The sequence below is a fragment of the Doryrhamphus excisus genome, chromosome 11 (assembly GCF_030265055.1).
Source record: "Doryrhamphus excisus isolate RoL2022-K1 chromosome 11, RoL_Dexc_1.0, whole genome shotgun sequence".
NCBI classification, from domain to species: domain Eukaryota; kingdom Metazoa; phylum Chordata; class Actinopteri; order Syngnathiformes; family Syngnathidae; genus Doryrhamphus; species Doryrhamphus excisus.
In genome coordinates, this window is record NC_080476.1 from 15,280,035 (window position 1) to 15,301,170 (window position 21,136).

Genomic DNA, 21,136 nt, shown 5'->3' on the forward strand with positions numbered 1-21,136 from the left:
CTCCAGCACCCCTGCGACCCTAGTGAGGATAAGTGGCAGTATAATTAATGAATGACTTAATCATTTGAGTGTTAAGTTGCTGTGTGATGAATTTAGTGCTGTTAGTAATGTGTTCTTTGAAAGATGACACAGTGTGTCAGACTGTTGACCTCTTGAGATTTTCGATGGGTTGACAATTTTTGACTCCCAGTTTTTTTTTTACTCCAGATTGTCCATAGGTATGAATGTGAGTGTGAATGGTTGTTTGTTTTCTCCGGGTACTCTGGTTTCCTCCCACATTCCAAAAACATGCTAGGTTAATTAGCGACTCCAAATTGTCCATAGGTATGAATGTGAGTGTGAATGGTTGTTTGTCTATATGTGCCCTGTGATTGGCTGGCCACCAGTCCAGGGTGTAGGCTAAGACAGCTGGGATAGGCTCCAGCACCCCCTTCGACCCTCGTGAAGATAAGCGGCAGAAAATGAATGAACTAATGAATGAATGTTGTTTTTGTTAGTTTCCTTGTTTAATTTATATTTTTAAAACGTGCTGAGGGATGATATAAAAACAGCAATGAGCCGAAATTCGGACATCCTTGCTCCCCCCTTTTTACAGTGTGTACTGCACCAGTTCAGAATCCCAAGCCATGTTTGTTTTAAGCTGATTTCAAGTCAAAACTGAAGCAGTAAATTGACAAAACAGCCTACACGTGCAGTAAAAGCCTCGGTTAAGGCTTTGTCAACATTTCTTAGATCAGCTGCTGCTCTCTACACGGTAGTATGAAGTATTTCAGGTTGAACTGGTAGGAGCGGTGTCGTCACGTCTCTGCGGAAGAGTGGCGGCCATTTTTCCAAAGCTTTGCACGGTCTATAGAGACGACTCAGATAACAAGGCCTCTGATAATGGCACAATGTCGTTTTTTTTCCCCCATATACAAATAGCAAGCGAGGTGGAAGGTGGTGGGGGGGCGTATTTCGCTTTCAAAATTTAGTCAGTGGCCCAACCAGCAAGGCCAATGTGCATGAGTGCTTTTTTTGCCAAGAGAGTGAATCATCTGACTTATACAACCGGGATGTGTCAGCCACATCAACCCTGTGTAATAAAGTGTAAAAAGTAATACTACTACTTTTTTTGATTTTTTACATTTGGCCTTGTACAACTTCAACCATGTATGAGCAAACTCAAAAAGGTCTCGTTAATAACTTGTGCTACACGGGATAAGTAACAAATAATGACCTCAGACTTGAGTTAAACAATGATTACTTTTGACAATCAGTGTGGGTGAACACAGAATTGTAACACAAGGGGGTCAATGCCGTACAGCCGCTGGGAAGGGTATGTGCTCATTTTTTAGCAGGGATTAAATCAAAACAGCCAAGTGGGGCAAAGAGCGTGTGATTTTTTTTTGGTATTTTTTTGTATGCACGGAGAGAGGGAATACACTGAGAAAAAAAAAAAAAAGAAACCCCGCAGGTATGAAGAGTTGTTTGTGTTGGTGCCATCGTTTCACTCACCCATGACGATCAACAGCATCTTTCTGCTGCGAATGCCGGGGGCTTTCTTCACTTTACACTGATAGGTGCCCGAGTCGGACGACTTCAGACCCGTCAGGTTGATGGAGGCGTCGCCGTTCTTGGGGTCCGCCGCATTGAAGTGGACTCGTCCCTTCATGGGCGGGTAGTAGTCCTCGTAGGCCCTGTCGCCCGAGTACAGGATTACCTGGTCAACAGGAGACATCGCTTACATTATGAATAATAATTTGTGTTTGTGGCTGCACGGTGGTCGAGTGGTTAGCACGCAGACCTCACAGCGAGGAGACCAGGGTTCAATTCCACCCTCGGCCATCTCTGTGTGGAGTTTGCATGTTCTCCCTGTTCACGCTTGGGTTTTCTCCGGGTACTCCGGTTTCCTCCCACATTCCAAAAACATGCTTGGTTAATTGGCTAACTCCAAAATGTGAGTGTGAATGGTTGTTTGTCCCGAAAACAGCTGGGATAGGCTCCAGCACCCCTGCGACTCTTGTGAGGATAAGCGGTAGAAAATGAATGAATGAATGAATGAATGAAATGTATCTTGTAAGTTGGTTTTCTCCATTTTTTTTAGTCAGGAACGGATATTTTCCTGAAACTTAGCTATGTTATTTTGCTTATTACTAAAGAACGGATGGTTGTTTGTCTGTATGTGCCCTGTGATTGGCTGGCGACCAGTCCAGGGTGTACCCTGAATGAATGAATGAATTAATTTGTGCTTGTTGTGAGACCCTTTAAAGCCTGCAATAAAAGCCTGTTGTTCCGGCGATCAAGTCTGGTGATCGTGTGTCTCGCCAAACGTCACAGTAACATTACTGACACCTAGTGACCAATGTAGGATACAACTTCAACGCCTGATATCAGCATCACTTCCTGTTGACAAGGAACAGACATGGGCGGCATGAGCTCTGGCTTTGCTTTTTGTTGGGAACATTCCCGACCTTTACTCGTGTCAGCACCTCGAATTACTCTGCTGAGAACTCACACATCAACGAACTGTAAGAAGTCGACAGCCGTTACAAGGCTAGCTAGCAAGCTGGTGGCTAGCTAGCTGGTGGCAGCTTTTCGCCTCCATAACATCTCGGAACCTTCGTGGGGACATTCCGGGCTGTAACATCAAGTGTTGAGAGACTATATTCGCTATAACAACAAACACTAAATATCGAAGACAGTCGAAAAAACAAGCTAACAGGCTAACAACGGTCGGTGTTGACAAGGCGTTGCTTAGCAACCGCAACTATGTGGAGATCCAAGGGGAAGGGTTCACCCGGTGGAAAAAAAACAAAAAAAAAAACCCAAACTATTTTAGGAAAGCAGGAAGTGAACAAATGTAACAGTTACTGATTGTAAAAGTACCAGATGGAGGGGTAGGATTTAATAAGCTTTGCTTCTTCCTACTCCTTTTGGACATGTGGAACTGTGAACTGATTATGTGATGCATTCAATTGTAATCTGATGCATGTTCAAATGAAATAAAACCATTACCAAAAAATGCGATACGGGTATCAGATTTTTCCCCGATCATAAAAATAAAAAAATCATCAAAGCACGTGTTTTTTCCACCACAGGAGATGTCATGTAGCCTCATACTACACATATTGGTATCGGAAATTGAGAGTTGAACAATATCGGCATATCAGACATCCCTAGTTATGACTAATAAGCCGTATTCAACCACTGATATTTTTGAAAAAACATAGATCAAAGCTGTAAAATTCAAACAGCAAAGTGACAAGGGACGACTTTACATTTCAAAACATAATCAGTGAATTAACATGGCGACACAGAGGAATTGAAAGCAAGCGGTTTTCTTCCGTACATAGCCAGCCTGCCTTCCTAGAACCAAAATGGAACAAACAAAGCGGGCAGTGTGGAGTCAAATCAACACCTGCTGTGTCAACAAAGGGCAAGAGACCACAATTATACCCCCCCACCACCACCACCACCACCACCACCACACCCCAGCTCCATCTCCCTCTACAAACACACCCACAGTCTAGGTCTTGAAACTTGAAAGCGGCATGAAAATATTGAGAAATGAAGTCCAGGTGGAGCCACAAAGAGGGCTTGTAGCTTGGAATAGACCGTATGGGGTACTAGACGAGAAAAAAAAAACATAAAAAAAAAAAGAACTGCAAAGCTAAAGGAGGGTAAAGGGAAAAAGTAAACAATGAAAAGGCTTCCAATTCTCTTTTGCAGACACTGGCAAGTCCACTGGGAGAGACAACACGGTTTTCTGTGCCATGATGAGCACCAGACGTTATGCACGGCAACACCCCGAGGTGGAGAAAAGGAAAACTAAACACGGCTGGAAAAAAAAAAAAAGGAATAATGAACCTATTGTAGTAGGAAGAGCACACAAGTAGCGAGGAACTAAAATATTGAGGTTCAAAAACATCCACTTCCTTACCGAAAGGCTCATCTTGTACACATTAGCCATGTAAACAGGTCATTCTGTTAAAATTCCGACAGGTTCTCCGAGCTTGGGAACCAATCTTTCAACTGGGAACAGTGCATTGGCAGTAATAACAGCAATATGTGAGACCGGACCACAAAGGAGAGGAAATTAAATCGCCCCCGAGCTCGAGGCTCGACAACTCAAATACTCACAGAAGCAGAAATGAGTGTTCTACACACGTGCACACATAACAGCGACAAATCGGTATCGCACAACGACCTTGAGATTCGCAATATGTTATAAAGAGTCTAAGGCATGGGTCTCAAACACGCGGCACGTGGGCCAAATGTGGCCCGCAGGACACTACTTTGAGGCCCCCGCCTTGATATGAAAGTTTAATGTTTGATATGGATGCTGTATGGTATCATGTACCCAGAAAACATTATTACATTTGATTAATGTTCATGTTAAAGGTTAAATAACTGTTAATAGTTATCCTCCCTATCCGTGTGGAAGTGGTACGTTTTTGGCTATTTGAGTTTAAAGGAAATAACTTGAAGGCTACCGTTTAGGTCGCTAGCTCTCTAGTTTGCAAGTTAGCATGTGTCTCAAGACCCTGCAGTTGCGCAATATGTTGTAAATAAAAAGAGTATAAATGTGACTATAGTCGTGTTTTGTCATGTCTACAGGGCTCTAATAATGCTTTGTTCATTTTAATCTGAAAAAAATCATTTGTCTACCCACCAACTATATGTGGTTTCTTAAGTTTTTATTATTTGGTGTTTTATTATTATTATGATATTTATTTATTAATGATTGATTGATTTTCTTTATTTTTGTTTTATTTATTTTTCATCTTATTTTGTGTAGAAAAATAAAAAGATATTTGAGAACAGTGGAATGTTTTATCAGAGCTTTTCTTGTAGAAAATCGGAACAAAAGCAAAGTTTATTCATTTTTCTGTTTTTAATAAATGCGTTTTTTTTTTTGGAAAACCTGATGCGGCCCAGCCTCGCCCAGACCCTAGCTCCAGTGCCCCCCCCCCCCAAGCAAATTGACTTTGAGACCCCTGGCCTAAGGGATTGAAAACGAAAAGGTTTGATTACATGACAAGGTGATGGACAAAAGGAGTTTCATAACACAGGACGCCCTCTGATAGAATTACCAAGCAGCCAAAGCGTTCTTTGAGTGGCGTGGTTTTATTACTAGACGTACTGTGTGTAGAAATGAGGTCATTGTCACGTGAGGGTGTTGCTTTGGTGAGAGGAAAAAAGGTGGAGATCATTTGAGAGGCAAAGCAGAGGACCACAACACCTGTATACATGAAGAAAGGTACATTATATAATTATTTATTTTTTAGTATTTAATTATTTAAAAATTAATACAAATACAAAATATTTAAAAAAAAATGGTTGTTGGAGAGACCATGTCTCTCAGCCAATATCGGATATTGTTTCCGCTAGGTATCCCGAGACATCCCTAATAATTGGCGTTGGGTTACAAGATAACATCAGATTGTCCATTATGCGAATTCACGTTGGTGATGTAATCATCACATTTGCATAAAAGTGAGTGGGGAAAAAAACATGAAAACAAATATGCTAAAAACGCAACAAACCGACTTCGGACAGACCCGTGCTCTCATGTTTAATGTAATTTTAATGTTATTTTAGACCTATTTACATACGTGACAAAAAATTAATAAAAATATTAAATAATAATAAAAAAAATTGGTTGGAGAGACCATGTCTCTCAAACAATATTTGAGATGCAGGGTCGATTATAATTGGATATTGTTTGGGCTAGGTATCCCGAGACATCCCTAATTATGCAAAACTGAAATTCACGCTGGTGATGTAATCATCACATTTGCATATTTGGCCATGATGCATTTGCAAAAAAAGTGAGTGCGAAAACATGAAAATAAATATGCTAAAAACGCGACAAACCGACTTTGACAGACCCGTGCTTTCATGTCAGTTGCTAAAAGTCTCTTTAATTGATTTTAATGTTAATTTAGACATATTTATGTGAAAAAAAAAAAATTTAAATACAAAATAATTAGAAAAAACAAACAAAAAAACTAGTTGGAGAGACCATGTCTCTCAGCTAATATCGGAGATTTGAGATATTGCAGGTCAATTATAATCGGATATTGTTATTAATTGATTTTAATGTTATTTTAGCCTTTTTTGCATGACAAAAAAATTATAAAAATACAAAATAATAAAAAAAAATACTTAAATTATATTAGGAAAGCAGGAAGTGAACAAATGTAACAGTTACTGATTGTAAAAGTACCAGATGGAGGGGTAGGATTTAATAAGCTTTGCTTCTTCCTACTCCTTTTGGACATGTGGAACTGTGAACTGATTATGGGATGCATTCAATTGTAATCCGATGCATGTTCAAAATAAATTAAACCATTACCATTTTATGCCTGGAAACCTCGGAAATACGAAATACATGTCCGGGTTTTCGATACGTGACACGCAAACTACAACTCTATAAGGTTTGATTGCTTCCTGTCACAGATGGGTGATGGCGGTTGAGGGTCGAGGGGGGGTTGATGCGTCTGGAGCTGGTCGATGTGTTAGAACTGTCAGCCTTAACGATCTGCGTCGCTGCAGCTGGAGGATTTTTTTTTTTTTTTTGGAGGTGCATGTCACGCAACACTTATCGCACCAGCTGGTGTGGTGTGCGCCGGCACCTTTGGGTTTTGGGGGACACTGGGTTGGGGGAGAGTGGTGAGGCGTACGGGTGTGTAAAATCTCTAGGAGGGGAGGGCACCCATGTGATGATGTGTGATTCTTTTTGCCAGATGGACAGGCAAAATCCCCTACGAATCGACTTGTTGATCGTGATTGATAGGTTTGGCAACCCCGGTGTTTACAAAAATAAAACCCAACTCAATGTATATTTGGGTCAGGAGACAACATAATGCATATTATATCCGACATGTCACACTTTTCAGAGCCTATTGGCTGGGGTGAAGGTTGCAGTAGCACACGTCTAGACACTGCTGTTGATCGATGGCACGACGGAGAATTGTCAGACGATACTTCAGTGACACAATGGACGGAATGGAATCTCACACTAGATCAGAAGTTACCTGATCCACTTCCTGGAAAAAATACTCAAGAGCCACTGGAGAAACTCATGGCGTTTTGTGGCTCAAATAGATTTTGATGTTTGTGAGTATTTCAACCGGGCGGCACGGAGGTCTAGTGGTTAGCGCGCAGACCTCACAGCTTGGAGACCAGGGTTAAATTCCACCCTCGGCCAACTCTGTGTGGAGTTTGCATGTTCTCCCCGTATATGCGTGGGTTTTCTCCGGTTTCCTCCCACATTCCAAAAACATGCTAGGTTAATTAGCGACTCCAAATTGTCCATAGATATGAATGTGAGTGTGAATGGTTGTTTGTCTATATGTGCCCTGTGATTGGCTGGCCACCAGTCCAGGGTGTACCCCACCTCTCGCCCGAAGACAGCTGGGATAGGCTCCAGCACCCCCGCGACCCTCGTGAGGATAAGCAATAGAAAATGAATGAATGAATGAATTTGTGCTTGTTGTGAGACCCTTTAAAGCCTGCAATAAAAGCCTGTTGTTCTGGCGATCAAGTCTGGTGATTGTGTCTGACCAAACATACAATTTTTTGAATTTTTTTTTAAATATTATTTAATTTTACAGACTTCATTGCTTCTTGTTGAAGTTGAAGGTATTAATGACGCTAACCAAAGTTCCACTGCACTGCACGGAAATGCTTAGACCACGTGAGCATCGATAATTAAAAAGGTGTAGCTATATAAAAGCTTTCATACCAAAACATTAACCCTTGTAAAACTCCCCGAGCAATCATGACGGGAAGACGTGGGATGTATGTCGTAACGCGGGAAAGCCATCGTGTTGATAGGATTCATGTTTGTTTTTCATAATTGGTTTCCCCGGGCCTACCTTGTTCAGTTTTATCTGTAGGCTAGCAATAAGCCCAAATGCAAATGACCGCGACTGAAGGCACGCCCGGCATTTTCTCATTCAAGCCCAACAAAGCCATGTGTTTTAGCTACGCTTCATCACTCTCCAAAAGACCTTGACGGTATGTAGGCTATGTCAAATCATGGTGGACTTTTTTTTTCCAACATTTAGCGCTGAAGATTTGAAAAATATGGGTCAATGGTATGAAGAAAACGTACAAAAAGGGCGTAGTTCAATCATCCAAATCATGCAACATTCTGCTTACACGGCACTGAAAGTGGTGCATTTGCAACGGGCTGCATTCCGCAACCACCTATTAGGCTTCCATAAAAATAAAAAATAAAAAAACGGTACTGTTTAATGTCGAAAACTGCAGCGCAAACTGAAGCTAAAAAGATTTTAATGGTGGTGTAAAAGTCAATTCCAAGAATAATAGCATACTTTAGATGCTCTGTAGTGATTATGCAGCTCGTGTTATCCATAATTGAACATGATAACTGCACGTCGGCCGCAATACCACACATGCAGAGAAAATAGAGGGATAAGCCGAGAGAGGTTGAGCCTCCACATTGTCTTCAAAAGTTATAAAATCACTATTAATAAGATTAGTATATGTTAAAACTGCACCAAACTTGCTCTGTTCTATTGTGAAGTTGCATCATCACCTATTTGTGGCTCTGAAGCAGAAAAAAACACAAGATGTATAAGACGTCTTAAAAATGTATAAATACGTTTTTGGTAGTGAATGAGAGTACAAAATATTAAAAAATAATAATAATTTTATTTAAAATATAAAAAAACCTATATTAGGAAAGCAGGAAGTGAACAAAATATTAAACATTTTTTTAAATAATAATACGTAATAATATGTTTTTGGTAGTGAATGAGAGTACAAAATATATTTAAAAAAAAATTACTTTTTTTAAATTTAAAAAAACTATATTAGGAAAGCAGGAAGTGAACAAATATAACAGCTACTGATTGTAAAAGTACCAAATATTTTTAAGACGTTTTGTGTTTTTTTTTCGCTTGAGAGCCACAAATAGGTGATGATGCAACTCCACAATATAACAGCAAGTTTGGTGCAGTTTTAACGTATAATAATCTTATTAATAGTGATTTTATAACATTTTAAGACAGTGTTGAGGATCAACCTCATTATTATTTATTACTGATTATTATACGGGAGCCAGGCAATGACATTTTGTTGGCAATTTCAATGCTGTGTTATTGTACAATGGCAATAAAGAAAGTCTATCTATTTATTCTTCCTACTCCTTTTGGACATGTGGAACTGTGAACTGATTATGTGATGCGTTCAATTGTAATCTGATGCATGTTCAAATGAAATTAAACCATTACCAATATCAAAATGCAAAGTGAATCCTTAGTTTGAACATCCTTGTTATATTGTAGGTTTCACACAAAGACAGCAAAAACGTGGAGAAAATTTGAACAAGCGACCTTCTCACTCCCCAAGGCTAATCGTACACAATGAGCTACTATTGCAGTCGGTGTGCTGATACATTTCTTTTCATATCTTGGTCATTTTTCACCATTACAGGAGGAGGGTAATCTCTTGATTCTGCTCAAGCTATTAAATGGATAAAATTAGCTAAGAAGGTGAGGGGAGCCCAGACAAAGAGTGATGGAGATCTGGTGAGCTACTGAGCCAGCGTTTCGCCTACAATTGTACTGTTTTTTTTAAAGATATACTATAAAAACAATCTTTCTGAGCATACAATAGCTTCTGGTCATGATTTATACACTTTATACTCATTTCCTTCGATGACCTGGGTAGCATTGGTCCATGCAGATAGTAGGTCAAACCCTACTGAAGAACTAATACACTGCTAATTATAGAACTTTGTATTTGCATGACTTCATATTGGTTAAAGGCAAGCTATGAGCATATTTAGCCAGCACAATTTGATAGGTCAAGGAGAACAAATTTGTTCAGAGAAAGATGTCTAGCCAGTTCAAAATATCGACAAAAATTAAGCAATATAAATGAATACGGACAATGTTTCCATGACATATACGACGCTGTACGCACAAGAAGTGAACGTCGACCGGCACATCCGGCCTGCCAGCGCCTTCCCATCATCATTAGGTCATATCTTACTTATTGTGTGGAAATATGGGGTAATAACTATAAAAAGGCAATCTTCATTTGCTAAATGTACTGCAAAAAAGGCCAGTAAGGATAATTCATAATGCCGCCTACTTATTTCTAAAATCACAAATATTTCAACTTGCTGATATAGTTCATCTTCAAACAGCTAAAATAATGCATAAGGCTAAAAATAACCAATTACCTAAAAACGTAATCCAATACTGGATATGAAATATGATCTCAGGGAAGAAGTACATTTGAAACACTTCTATGCTAGGACTACGTTAAAAAGCCATAGCATTTCAGTATGTGGAATCAAACTATGGGATGGATTGAGTAAGGAAATCAAACAATGCACAACGATGAGCCAATTCACGAAACAATACAAGCAGTTGATGTTTGCTAAATACAAGGATGAAGAGTCTTGAACCAGTCATGATGTGCTATATATATATATCACTATATTGACACTTACATTTGTTCACTTCTTGCTTTCCATAATACAGTTTACCATAGTAACAGTTACTGATTGTAATAATAATACAAATACAAGTAAAGTACAAGTACAAATAAAAATACAAGGATGAAGAGTCTTGAACCAGTCATGATGTGCTATATATATATATCACTATATTGACACTTACTATGATACCCATTATGTCATTGGATGGTCATATCACCTCGTACTTTAAACATTAAAAAAATCTATATATATTTAAAAAATATAAAAAAATAAAAAATAAATAAAAAAAATTAAAAATATTTAAAGAAATAAAAAAAATAAAAATAAAAAAATTATATTAGGAAAGCAGGAAGTGAACAAATGTAACAGTTACTGATTGTAAAAGTACCAGATGGAGGGGTAGGATTTAATAAGCTTTGCTTCTTCCGACTCCTTTTGGACATGTGGAACTGTGAACTGATTATGTGATGCATTCAATTGTAATCTGATGCATGTTCAAATGAAATAAAACCATTACCATTACCATTGACTGTATCGCAACTGGACCGTCTGCGTGCGGGATTCACTCCACTCCTCATGTGTTGCATTCTTGTCAAGACGTATTTGGCTTGGTTAAAAGCATCTGCGGCAGTGGTGCCTTCACTTGTTTTAGTCTAAAGTCTAATGGATTTACTTCAAATTATAACACAATTATACAACACTCACAATGTTAACAAAAGGGGGAATCTGCACAGCAGTGTGGAGTAATGTTTTACGGGTCCATGCACCACACCAAATGGAGATTGGGAATACAGACGGGAATTGCGAAAGGTGCCAGGTGGCGTAATAAGGACAAGGATCGAGGAACACACCGGTGTAAAAAAAAAAAACTGTTTCCATGGCAGTAAAAAGCCGAGAGAACATGTGGGAATCCACTGGAGGCTTAAAGAGTTGAGTAATTTTCTCTTTAAATGGCTTGGTGCCATGTTGAAAAGGAAAGACTGGCTGGAATAAAAAAAAGCGTACGACAAAGAAAAAGGTGGAAAACAAAACAGGAGTGTTGACCCTGTATTGAATTCCACTTCTTGTTCAATAAACCATGTAGACACGGCACACTGAGCCAAAAGCTACACACCGGTCAAACAATCACAGCAGCATTTCCCTCTGCATCACATTGGACGTTAAAAAGGCGCCGTCTGCTTTGGTTGACGTCCAGCCTACTTCCTGCTCAGACCTTTTTCGCCTACATTTGAGTACATTTTCTTATTAATAAACCACAAGTCTTTGTTCTTAATGTACAGTATTATTTACTGTATCACAAAATGTCAGCTTCAATGTATTTCCATGTGCTTGTGTGTCTGTTTTCTTGGTCTACCAACAGGCAGGAAGCAGGTTGACTCTATGCATTGGTTTCAGCACCTTGGCACGTTTGTAGAGTAGAACAACAGCATGAATGGAGTGAGACCTTTTGCCAGTCATACAGTCTCTTTCTCTGGGTGGGTGTAGGCGGGGCTGCTTAGCATACACACAGAGTGCAGAAGAGTGTAACATAGTAGAAATTCATTCATTCATTCATTTTCTACCGCTTGGCCAGCCAATCACAGGGCACACATAGGCAAACAACCATTCACACTCTATGGCTACGTGCTACCGGATGACGACAAACAGGGAGTGCAGGCACTCTACGGTGAGTTTTACGTCATAGCGGTGATGAAACCCACTACACAATACTCTGTCACTTTGTGGTCTTATATGAATTCATAAAAAGAAAGTGGTCAGGAGAAAATCCCTAGTAAAAACATGGGCTACTGTACCCACACACACAAACAAGAGTCTTATTTATATCTTAAATGGCTTATTTACTCTCATTATGTCTACTATATTGGGGAATATGAGTGTAAAGGTGACTATAGGGGTGTTAGTTAATGTGTAGAGGGCTCTACTAATGTTCATTCATTCATTTTCTACCACTTATCCTCATAAGGGTCGCGGGGGTGCTGGAGCCTATCCCAGCTGTCTTCGGGCGAGAGGCGGGGTACACCCTGGACTGGTGGCCAGCCAATCCCAGGGCACATATAGACAAACAACCATTCACACTCACATTCATACCTATGTACAATTTGGAGTAAAAAAATTGGGAGTCAAAAATTGTCAACCCATCGGAAATCTCAAGAGGTCAACAGTCTGACACACTGTGTCATCTTTCAAAGAACACATTACTAACAGCACTAAATTCATCACACAGCAACTTAACACAAATGATTAATTCATTCATTCATTTTGCTACCACTTATCCTCACTAGGGTCGCGGGGGTGCTGGAGCCTATCCCAGCTGTCTTCGGGCGAGAGCCGGGGTACACCCTGGACTGGTGGCCAGCCAATCACAGGGCACATATAGACAAACAACCATTCACACTCACATTCATACCTATGGACAATTTGGAGTCGCTAATTAACCTAGCATGTTTTTGGAACGTGGGAGGAAACCGGAGTACCCGGATAAAACTCCACACAGAGATGGCCGAGGGTGGGTTTGAACTCGGGTCTCCTAGCTGTGAGGTCGGTAGTAAGAAATTAAATGAGTAAATTGCAATATATTATCATACTGTATAGTTTTTCATTGTACTTTTCTTAAAAGTAATATTAAAATCTTGCCACAAATACATACCACTTTGTCTTCCTTCTGGTTGTCGGAGGACAGCAAGCTCCATTCGATATCGAGCGGTCCTGAATCTGACGGGTCTAAAGTAAACAGGCATTCCAGTTTGACGCTTTGACCACTGGCTTTCTCGATGGACGTCGGCCCTGTGGAAATGATCTCCAGTCCGATAGCCGAACCTGTACAGATAAACAACAACAAGTTAACGGTTTGAAAGAGATTTAGCCGTTAGCATCGATTCATTCCTGACGCTGATGAGAATGGTTAATAAAAATTGCAAATCGGACAAAGAAGGAGACCGGCAAGCTGTCAAATGTTTTGGTTCAGGGAATGTTGCACTCATAAAATAAATATGTCTACATCTCGTTGTAGCAGCAAAGTACCTCTTAAAATATGCATAATGTGAAAAAAAACACAGTAATAGAGTAGAGCCTAGCTTAGCGGAGCGAAGGGTGATAACCGGGGATTTTAACCCTTCTCACGCTGAGCGGACTCTTAAGCATTTATACTTGAATAAACATAATTTCCCTATGACATCAACTCGGATGTGATTTTTTTTTTTTTTTTTTAATTCAGGAAGCGATTTAAAGGATTCCCAGTAAGGACGGGGGGCACAGAGAATGGAGATGTCATATGCTGCCTCAACACATTAAAATCCTTTTGACAGTCATCCACCTTTGAGTCAGCAGGGGAGGACTTAAAAAAAAAGGGACCCCCCCCCGCTACAACCCCCTGTCAATATGTCATAAGTACTGCAAAGGTGTAACAAATATAATGAAGAAGAAAAAAACAAACAGATGTCAACTCAATTGTCTGCAGGTAAAAGTGAGCATTTCTCCTTCATCCTCACCGAAGGAGCGATTAAAAAAAACCAATTCACCATTCAAGCAGCATTTCAAGGCATCTGCATCCTACTGAGCTCCGTTACAAAGACAGATGGAGGAGACAAACACGCAGAAGTAATTAAAAATAATTGCAACAGGAGCTAAAACTGTGAACTCCTCATCAACTGGCAAAATTAGCATATTCTTTCTGGAAGGATTTCTATTTTGATGGATAAGATTCCCATCAAAAACAAACAAGAAAGTGTGAATCTTCCCAAACATAAGCAATCATATGTGCAATCGGCAAAATTTGACTTAGAACATTTGGCGCCGTGGTAATCCTTGAAACTATATGAGCCGCGCACAACGAGTTCTGTTTTATTAATGTGACAGCATGTCAAGGTGACAGACGCGACGGGGTTGGGGGGTGGTGGGGGTTGGGGTCTCAGCGTGGTAGTAGGCAGCAAACAACCATTCACACTCACATTCATACCTATGGACAATTTGGAGTAAAAAAAAAATTGGAGTCAAAAATTGTCAACCCATCGAAAATCTCAAGAGGTCAACAGACTGACACACTGTGTCCTCTTTCAAAGAACACATTACTAACAGCACTGAATTCATCACACAGCAACTTAACACTCAAGTGATTCATTCATTCATTCATTTTACTACCATTTATCCTCACTAGGGTCGTGGGGGTGCTGGAACCTATCCCAGCTGTCTTTGGGCGAGAGGCGGGGTACACCCTGGACTGGTGGCCAGAAGTAATTAAAATAATTGCAACAGGAGCTAAAACTGTATGAACTCCTCATCAACTGGCAAAATTAGCATATTCTTTCTGGAAGGATTTCTATGTTGATGGAGAAGATTCCCATCAAAAACAAACAAGAAAGTGCGAATCTTCCCAAACATAAGCAGATGTGCGATTGCTGCTCAAGCGAACATTTGGCGCTGTGGTAATCTTTGAAACTATATGAGCCGCGCGCAACGAGTTCTGTTTTATTAATGTGACAGCATGTCAGGTGACAGACGCGACGGGGTTGGGGTGGGGTGGGGGTTGGGGTTTCTCAGCGTGGTAGTAGGCAGCAGTCTTGGTTGTTTTCATTCATTCATTTACATAGCACAGCGTGAGCAAGGTCAAGGTGACTGTCAGCCTATCAAAAATGCAAATGAGCTGCTGTGGATGAAGCAATTTCGGAAAAAAAATTGCATGTGACATCCAGATGCAAAGTTAGGATTGAACCAGCAACCGACAGAATCAAATGCGGCAGTAATTAGCGGAAAATGTTGGAATATAAAAATCTCCGAGCGTCACCAAAAACGTATTCATATTCATACACAAGTGTGGGCAGCACCGGAGGCAAGGTGGGTGAAGTGTCTTGCCCAAGGACACAATGACAGTGACTGGGGTGGAGGGACTGCCAACCAATCTAGTACCTCCTGAGCCACTGCCAACCTGAAATAAAGGAAACTAAATACGGACAATGATTGTTGAAAAACAGACATAGTTCGAATGACTACAGGACTGAGGATCGAACCAGCAACCATCAGGTACGGGTCCGGCAATCTGCCACCTGAGCCATGTCACCGTGCAGAATGTTACAGTGGAACTGTGTGAAAAGCTACTTCAAAAAAATAGGAAATATTTAGATGTAGTTAGTGTGCGGCAAACCCCAGGGGTCAATCTTGGGACCAAAATTGTTCATTTTGTGTATAAATAGTATGCTTAAAAATACTTACTTCACAAATAGGAAATATTTAGATGTAGTTACTGTGCGGCATACCCCAGGGGTCAATCTTGGGGACCAAAATTGTTCATTTTGTGTATAAATAATATGCTTAAAAATACTTACTATTTATTATTATATTATTTTCAGATGACTGCATTTGGTTCAACGGACAAGACAGGAGCTCACGATAAAAATCAAACATTGAAAATTTGGGGTGTCCAATGTAAGATATGCTAACATTTCCAATAACATTGAGGAATAGAGATTACCCGTATTATGCTGTAGGTGAGCAAATCAAACTCTCCTTTTCTGCTAACAGCAAGCCCCAAACTGTCTTGACGTCCCATGAGTTCATTTGTAAACAAACATGGAGTCAACCTTGTGGGACTTCTCACCGTTTCAGAAAAATACTTTTTGCCAAATGCTCTGCTAGCATTCTGCGACAAGGGAAAAAAAACACTGAGCTTTAACACATCAATCAATACAACCCATCATTGTGGCGTTTGAAAAGTACCTCCAGGTATGCACAAACTACAGTTAAATCAGAATTAAAAAAATAATAAAGTATCGATAAAATGACCATTCTACACTTTTGACTGTTCCGTGCTGTTAGCATATTTGAAGTATTGTGATGAGACAGAGGGAATTGTGTTTGATTCTGATCTATGAACTCTTGTGTCTTGTCCGTTGAACCAAATTTAGTCATTTGAAAATAATAATCATAAATTTATTACGCATATTATTTACGCACAAAATGAACAATTTTGGTTCCAAGATTGACCCCTGGGGTATGCCGCACACTACATCTAAATATGCCTGCACAACACAAAAAACTATTAGGGGGGGAAACCTTACGAACACACTCCATCCATGAATCTGAGCTTAGTTACCGGGAGCGAGCAGGAGGAATTTGGGTCGTCATCATGCCACACCCTCTACTCCCACATCCACTCCACCGTCCATCCTGCCAGCCCCACCAGTCTATCTCTCTTCCTGTCCTAGTGGAGTGATTGCTGAGGGCCAACCATCCCCAGACCCCCCAACTCTCTCCGGTGTTACTGATTGTAAACGTACCACTCGCCCCCCTCCACCTTTGTTGGCATACAATGGGGAGTGAATCCTGTCTCCTGGCAACCAATCCCCCGGAGAAGCTCTCTGTGGCGATTAAGAGACGGCATTAAAAAGGAAGGAAGGACAAAGGGAGGGCTTGACTGACAGGAAGTAGTGCAAACTACAGGTTTAGAGCGTGGACATAGGACAGGTTTACGGGAAGTTACTACTGATGCTGTCCCTCTTCCAAAAATATGGGGGGGATATTAACAATAAATCCATATATGCTGTTGTTCTTAATGGGATGGGAGAATCTCTCTCTCAGCTGTTGCCTTGAGTTGTACTGAGCAGAAGAACACTGGCTGGTGGTTTTAATTACCAGGAAGAGGATAGGAGGATTTGTGGTAGGCTACTGCTTAACTAGTCATGTTAGACTAAAAAAATATAAAAAAAATAACAAAAATTAAATAACAAATATATATATATATATATATATATATACACACACACTATAAAGTATATACATCATATATACATATATATACACATACACACACACATACTATATACATATACATATATACACACATACATATATATATTACATATACACATATATACACACATATATACACACAGACACACAGACACACATATACATATATACATACATACATACATATACATATACATATATATATACATATATATATATATATACACACATATATATATATATATATATATATATATATATATATATATATATATATATATAGATAGTACTACATAACCATGGACTCTAACTTTCTATAATATAAAAAAATCTATACTTCTATAATATAATGATTGAAATTGTTTATTTTGTTCATTTTATTATTTTGAACTTCATTATTATTATTTAACAATTAATTTCCTGTGTATTCATATTACTCTAAAAACAGGCATCACATTCAACTTAGGTTTGTGTCAAAAAAACGTCTGTACTAGTCACATGGTACCATTGGACTAAATTATTTTGAACTAAATTATTATTATTTAACAATTAATTTCCTGTGTATTCATATTACTCGGGAAAAAAAGGCATTGCATTCAACTTAGGTTTGTGTAAAAAAAACGTCTGTACTAGTCACATAGTACCATTGGACTAAATTATTTTGGTAATGGTAATGGTTTTATTTCATTTGAACATGCATCAGATTACAATTGAAGGCATCACATAATCAGTTCACAGTTCCACATGTCCGAAAGGAGTAGGAAGAAGCAAAGCTTATTAAATCCTACCCCTCCATCTGGTACTTTTACAATCACTAGCTGTTACATTTGTTCACTTCCTGCTTTCCATAATACAGTTTAAGGCTTGTTTGTTTTTTAATAATGCACCTTGTACCAAAGTACAAGGTGATATGACTTTTGAACTAAATTATTATTATTTAACAATTAATTTCCTGTGTATTCATATTACTCTAAAAACAGGCATCAGAGTCAACTTAGGTTTCTGTCAAAAAAAAACGCCTGTACTAGTCGCATAGTGCCATTGGACTAAATTATTTAGAACTAAGTTATTATTATTTAACAATTAATTTCCTGTGTATTCATATTACTTTGAAAACAGAGTACCATTAGTGCCATTGGACTAAATCGGTCAGGTAACACCTCAACAAAAAGTCCCGAGCAGCCCACCACCACAGCTTCAAAAAAATCCTCGGGGTAAACCCGAGTAGGATCCGTAAAATGAGGACACAACAAAAGCATTTCACTCATGAGGCTGGAAACAATCCCAAACCAAAAAGGCCTTGAAGGGAGGGTAAACATATTACTGAATAGGAAATGAGGTTGTATTAACATTAGATGAGTGATTCATTGCGGTAAAAATTGCAGTCTTGGGGGCAGCAGACGTGAGTATATTCAACAGCTCGGGAACGCTCGCATCACAAACGGTTACGCCGGTCCCCTGCGACTTGCGCTGGAGAACATCAATTATCTCGCTCACGAGAACTTCTTAACTTGGTCGCCGCTCAGAACGAAGACTCTGAATCGTCATCCGAGTATACAGAACAGAATTCAAAAGCAATGCGTGTACCCTGAACGCCTCGGTACTGCGACTCGCTGTTATTTCACCGACATTCCCAGTCATTTAGTGTTGGCACAGGGATGGCGAAGAAGCCATTGTGCTGTAATTCAGCCTGAAAGCTCTACTTGTGCAACACAGTACCGCCATCAATTACCAAGTGAATATGACCTAAAGGCTCTTTTTGACATAAGTGAACATTAAATGTTGAAAGGGTGACAAATGACTCTTTAATTTGCTGCGTGGACATTTGACAGCTTTTAAAGCCAGCCTGCGGGGCGTGTTTTGGTTCCATTGCCGTGGACATCCGCAGGAAAAAAAAAAAATGTTGCCTGCATCCACACACACACACACACACACATACACACACACATATCGTCAGCGAGCGTAACATTAATTCTGAGACCCCGGCACTTGTGTATTAAACAATTTATGATTTCCCCGCAGCGGCTGCTACAATAAACCGTGATTAAAACGGGGATGACTTAATTAAATTCATGCATTCAAATGAGTTGCAATCCCACCATCCCAGTTAACAAAAACTGATGGTGCTGAACAATTGAGACAACAAAGGGAACTGAAGGAGATGATGAGGGAGGGAGAAAAGGAAAGGGGGGACAAATTCCCACGGGCAATTATTCTTTAATGGTCGCTTCATCGGGAAGGCGGCGAGTCGACATTGCATCGTGGTTGATGCGACATGCGTAGAGATGGAATTGACTTTCATACCGATATCAGATATATGATATTGTCCAGAACTTCATTACAAATACCGATTCATCAAGATCCGTATAAAAACTACTTAAGTAAAACTATGAAATTCTGGACTTCTGGACATCTGGTCTCTCCAGACACAGGATTTTATCTATATTGAAGGGGGGGGGGGGGGGGGGGGGACTTTCCCTGTCTCAACAATGCCCCCATCCCCCAAAACAAATGCAGCGTCTGATAAAGGCCGGGGCCCCTGCCGGTTCTCCAACCCCCGGCTTTTGCTCCGACCAAGGCACAATGCATATACTGTGATAAGGAAGCAGCAATGCTAATCGTGGTATGATTTATTCGATCCGGTGATGATTTTGGGAAGTTTACCCGGTCGGAAAGTCTCGACCGGTTCAGTTTTAACAGAGGATGAAACAATACCAACAAAAAATCTAGAAGTTTTGTGTTGCATTAGGTGAAATAAGTACATTGTACTCATTGTACTCCAAACATTGTATATGGTCTTCAAACATGACAATGAGCCATTACATATTCACAAGATAACAAAAAAAGTGGCTGAAGAAGAACGCGTGGCCTCGCCAGTCTCCGGACTTGAATCCTATAGATAAAACCACAGAGGTGCCAAGCGACAGCCTCTAAACCTGCAGGATTTGGAGAGTATCTAAACACCACACCAAGTACTACAAACACGCTCAAATAATTCATAACCTTTATCTTGTTTATTTTGTTTTCATTGTTTCTCCAATGAACGGCACAGCAGTCTTGTGGTTAGCACGGAGACCAAGGTTCAATTCCACCCTCGGCCATCTCTGTGTGGAGTTTGCATGTTCTCCCCATGCGTGCGTGGGTTTTCTCCGGGTACTCCGGTTTCCTCCCACAGTCCAAAAACATGCTAGGTTAATTGGCCATTCCAAAGGTATAAATGTGAGTGTGAATGGTTGTTTGTCTCATCATTTGAGTGTTAAGTTGCTGTGCGATGAATTTAGTGCTGTTAGTAATGTGTTCTTTGAAAGATGACAAAGTGTGTCAGACTGTTGACCTCTTGAGATTTTCGATGGGTTGACAATTTTTGGACTCCAATTTTTTTGACTCCAGATTGTCCATAGGTATGAATGTGAGTGTGAATGGTTGTTTGTCTATATGTGTCCTGTGATTGGCTGGCCACCAGTCCAGGGTGTATCCCGCCTCACGCCCGAAGACAGCTGGGATAGGCTCCAGCACCCCCCGTGACCCTCGTGAGGAAAAAGCAGTAGAAAATGAATGAATGTTTCTCCAATAAAATGAACCTACCAACATATCTTATTTACAACTCGTACAAACACACAAAACTTCAACTTGGGTATTTGGAACTGAAAAATACACTTAAATTAACTGCACTTAAAAAAACTCTCTCCCTGCAGAACTCTCAGGTTCCGCAGCCTTCATCATGCATACTTTAACAAACTCACCGTCGGAACGCGGCTTTGATGCTAGCGCTATTTTGCTAACAATTAGGTAGCAGGCTTTCACTGCTGCTTCACTGACCTGTTGGCTGTTTCATCAGACGCACCGGCGATTCATTTATCTTCTCCCTCAGCTTTGCAAGCTGTCGTTTTTTTTTTTTGTTTCCCGCCACGATGAGTCATAGTGGTATTGAAT

General features: G+C 40.0%; 1 protein-coding gene across 1 annotated transcript in view; it reads right to left on the reverse strand.

Annotated features, from left to right (window-relative positions):
- cxadr (CXADR Ig-like cell adhesion molecule) overlaps positions 1-21,136 on the reverse strand; it is a 49,277-nt gene that overhangs the window by 13,195 nt on the left and 14,946 nt on the right. Inside the window, exons 2-3 of the mRNA XM_058086261.1 lie at positions 13,110-13,279; positions 1,495-1,699 (exon numbers count right to left, since the gene is read on the reverse strand). Of these exons, the coding sequence (XP_057942244.1) occupies positions 1,495-1,699; positions 13,110-13,279 (375 nt within the window). The remainder of the gene's footprint in view (positions 1-1,494; positions 1,700-13,109; positions 13,280-21,136) is intronic.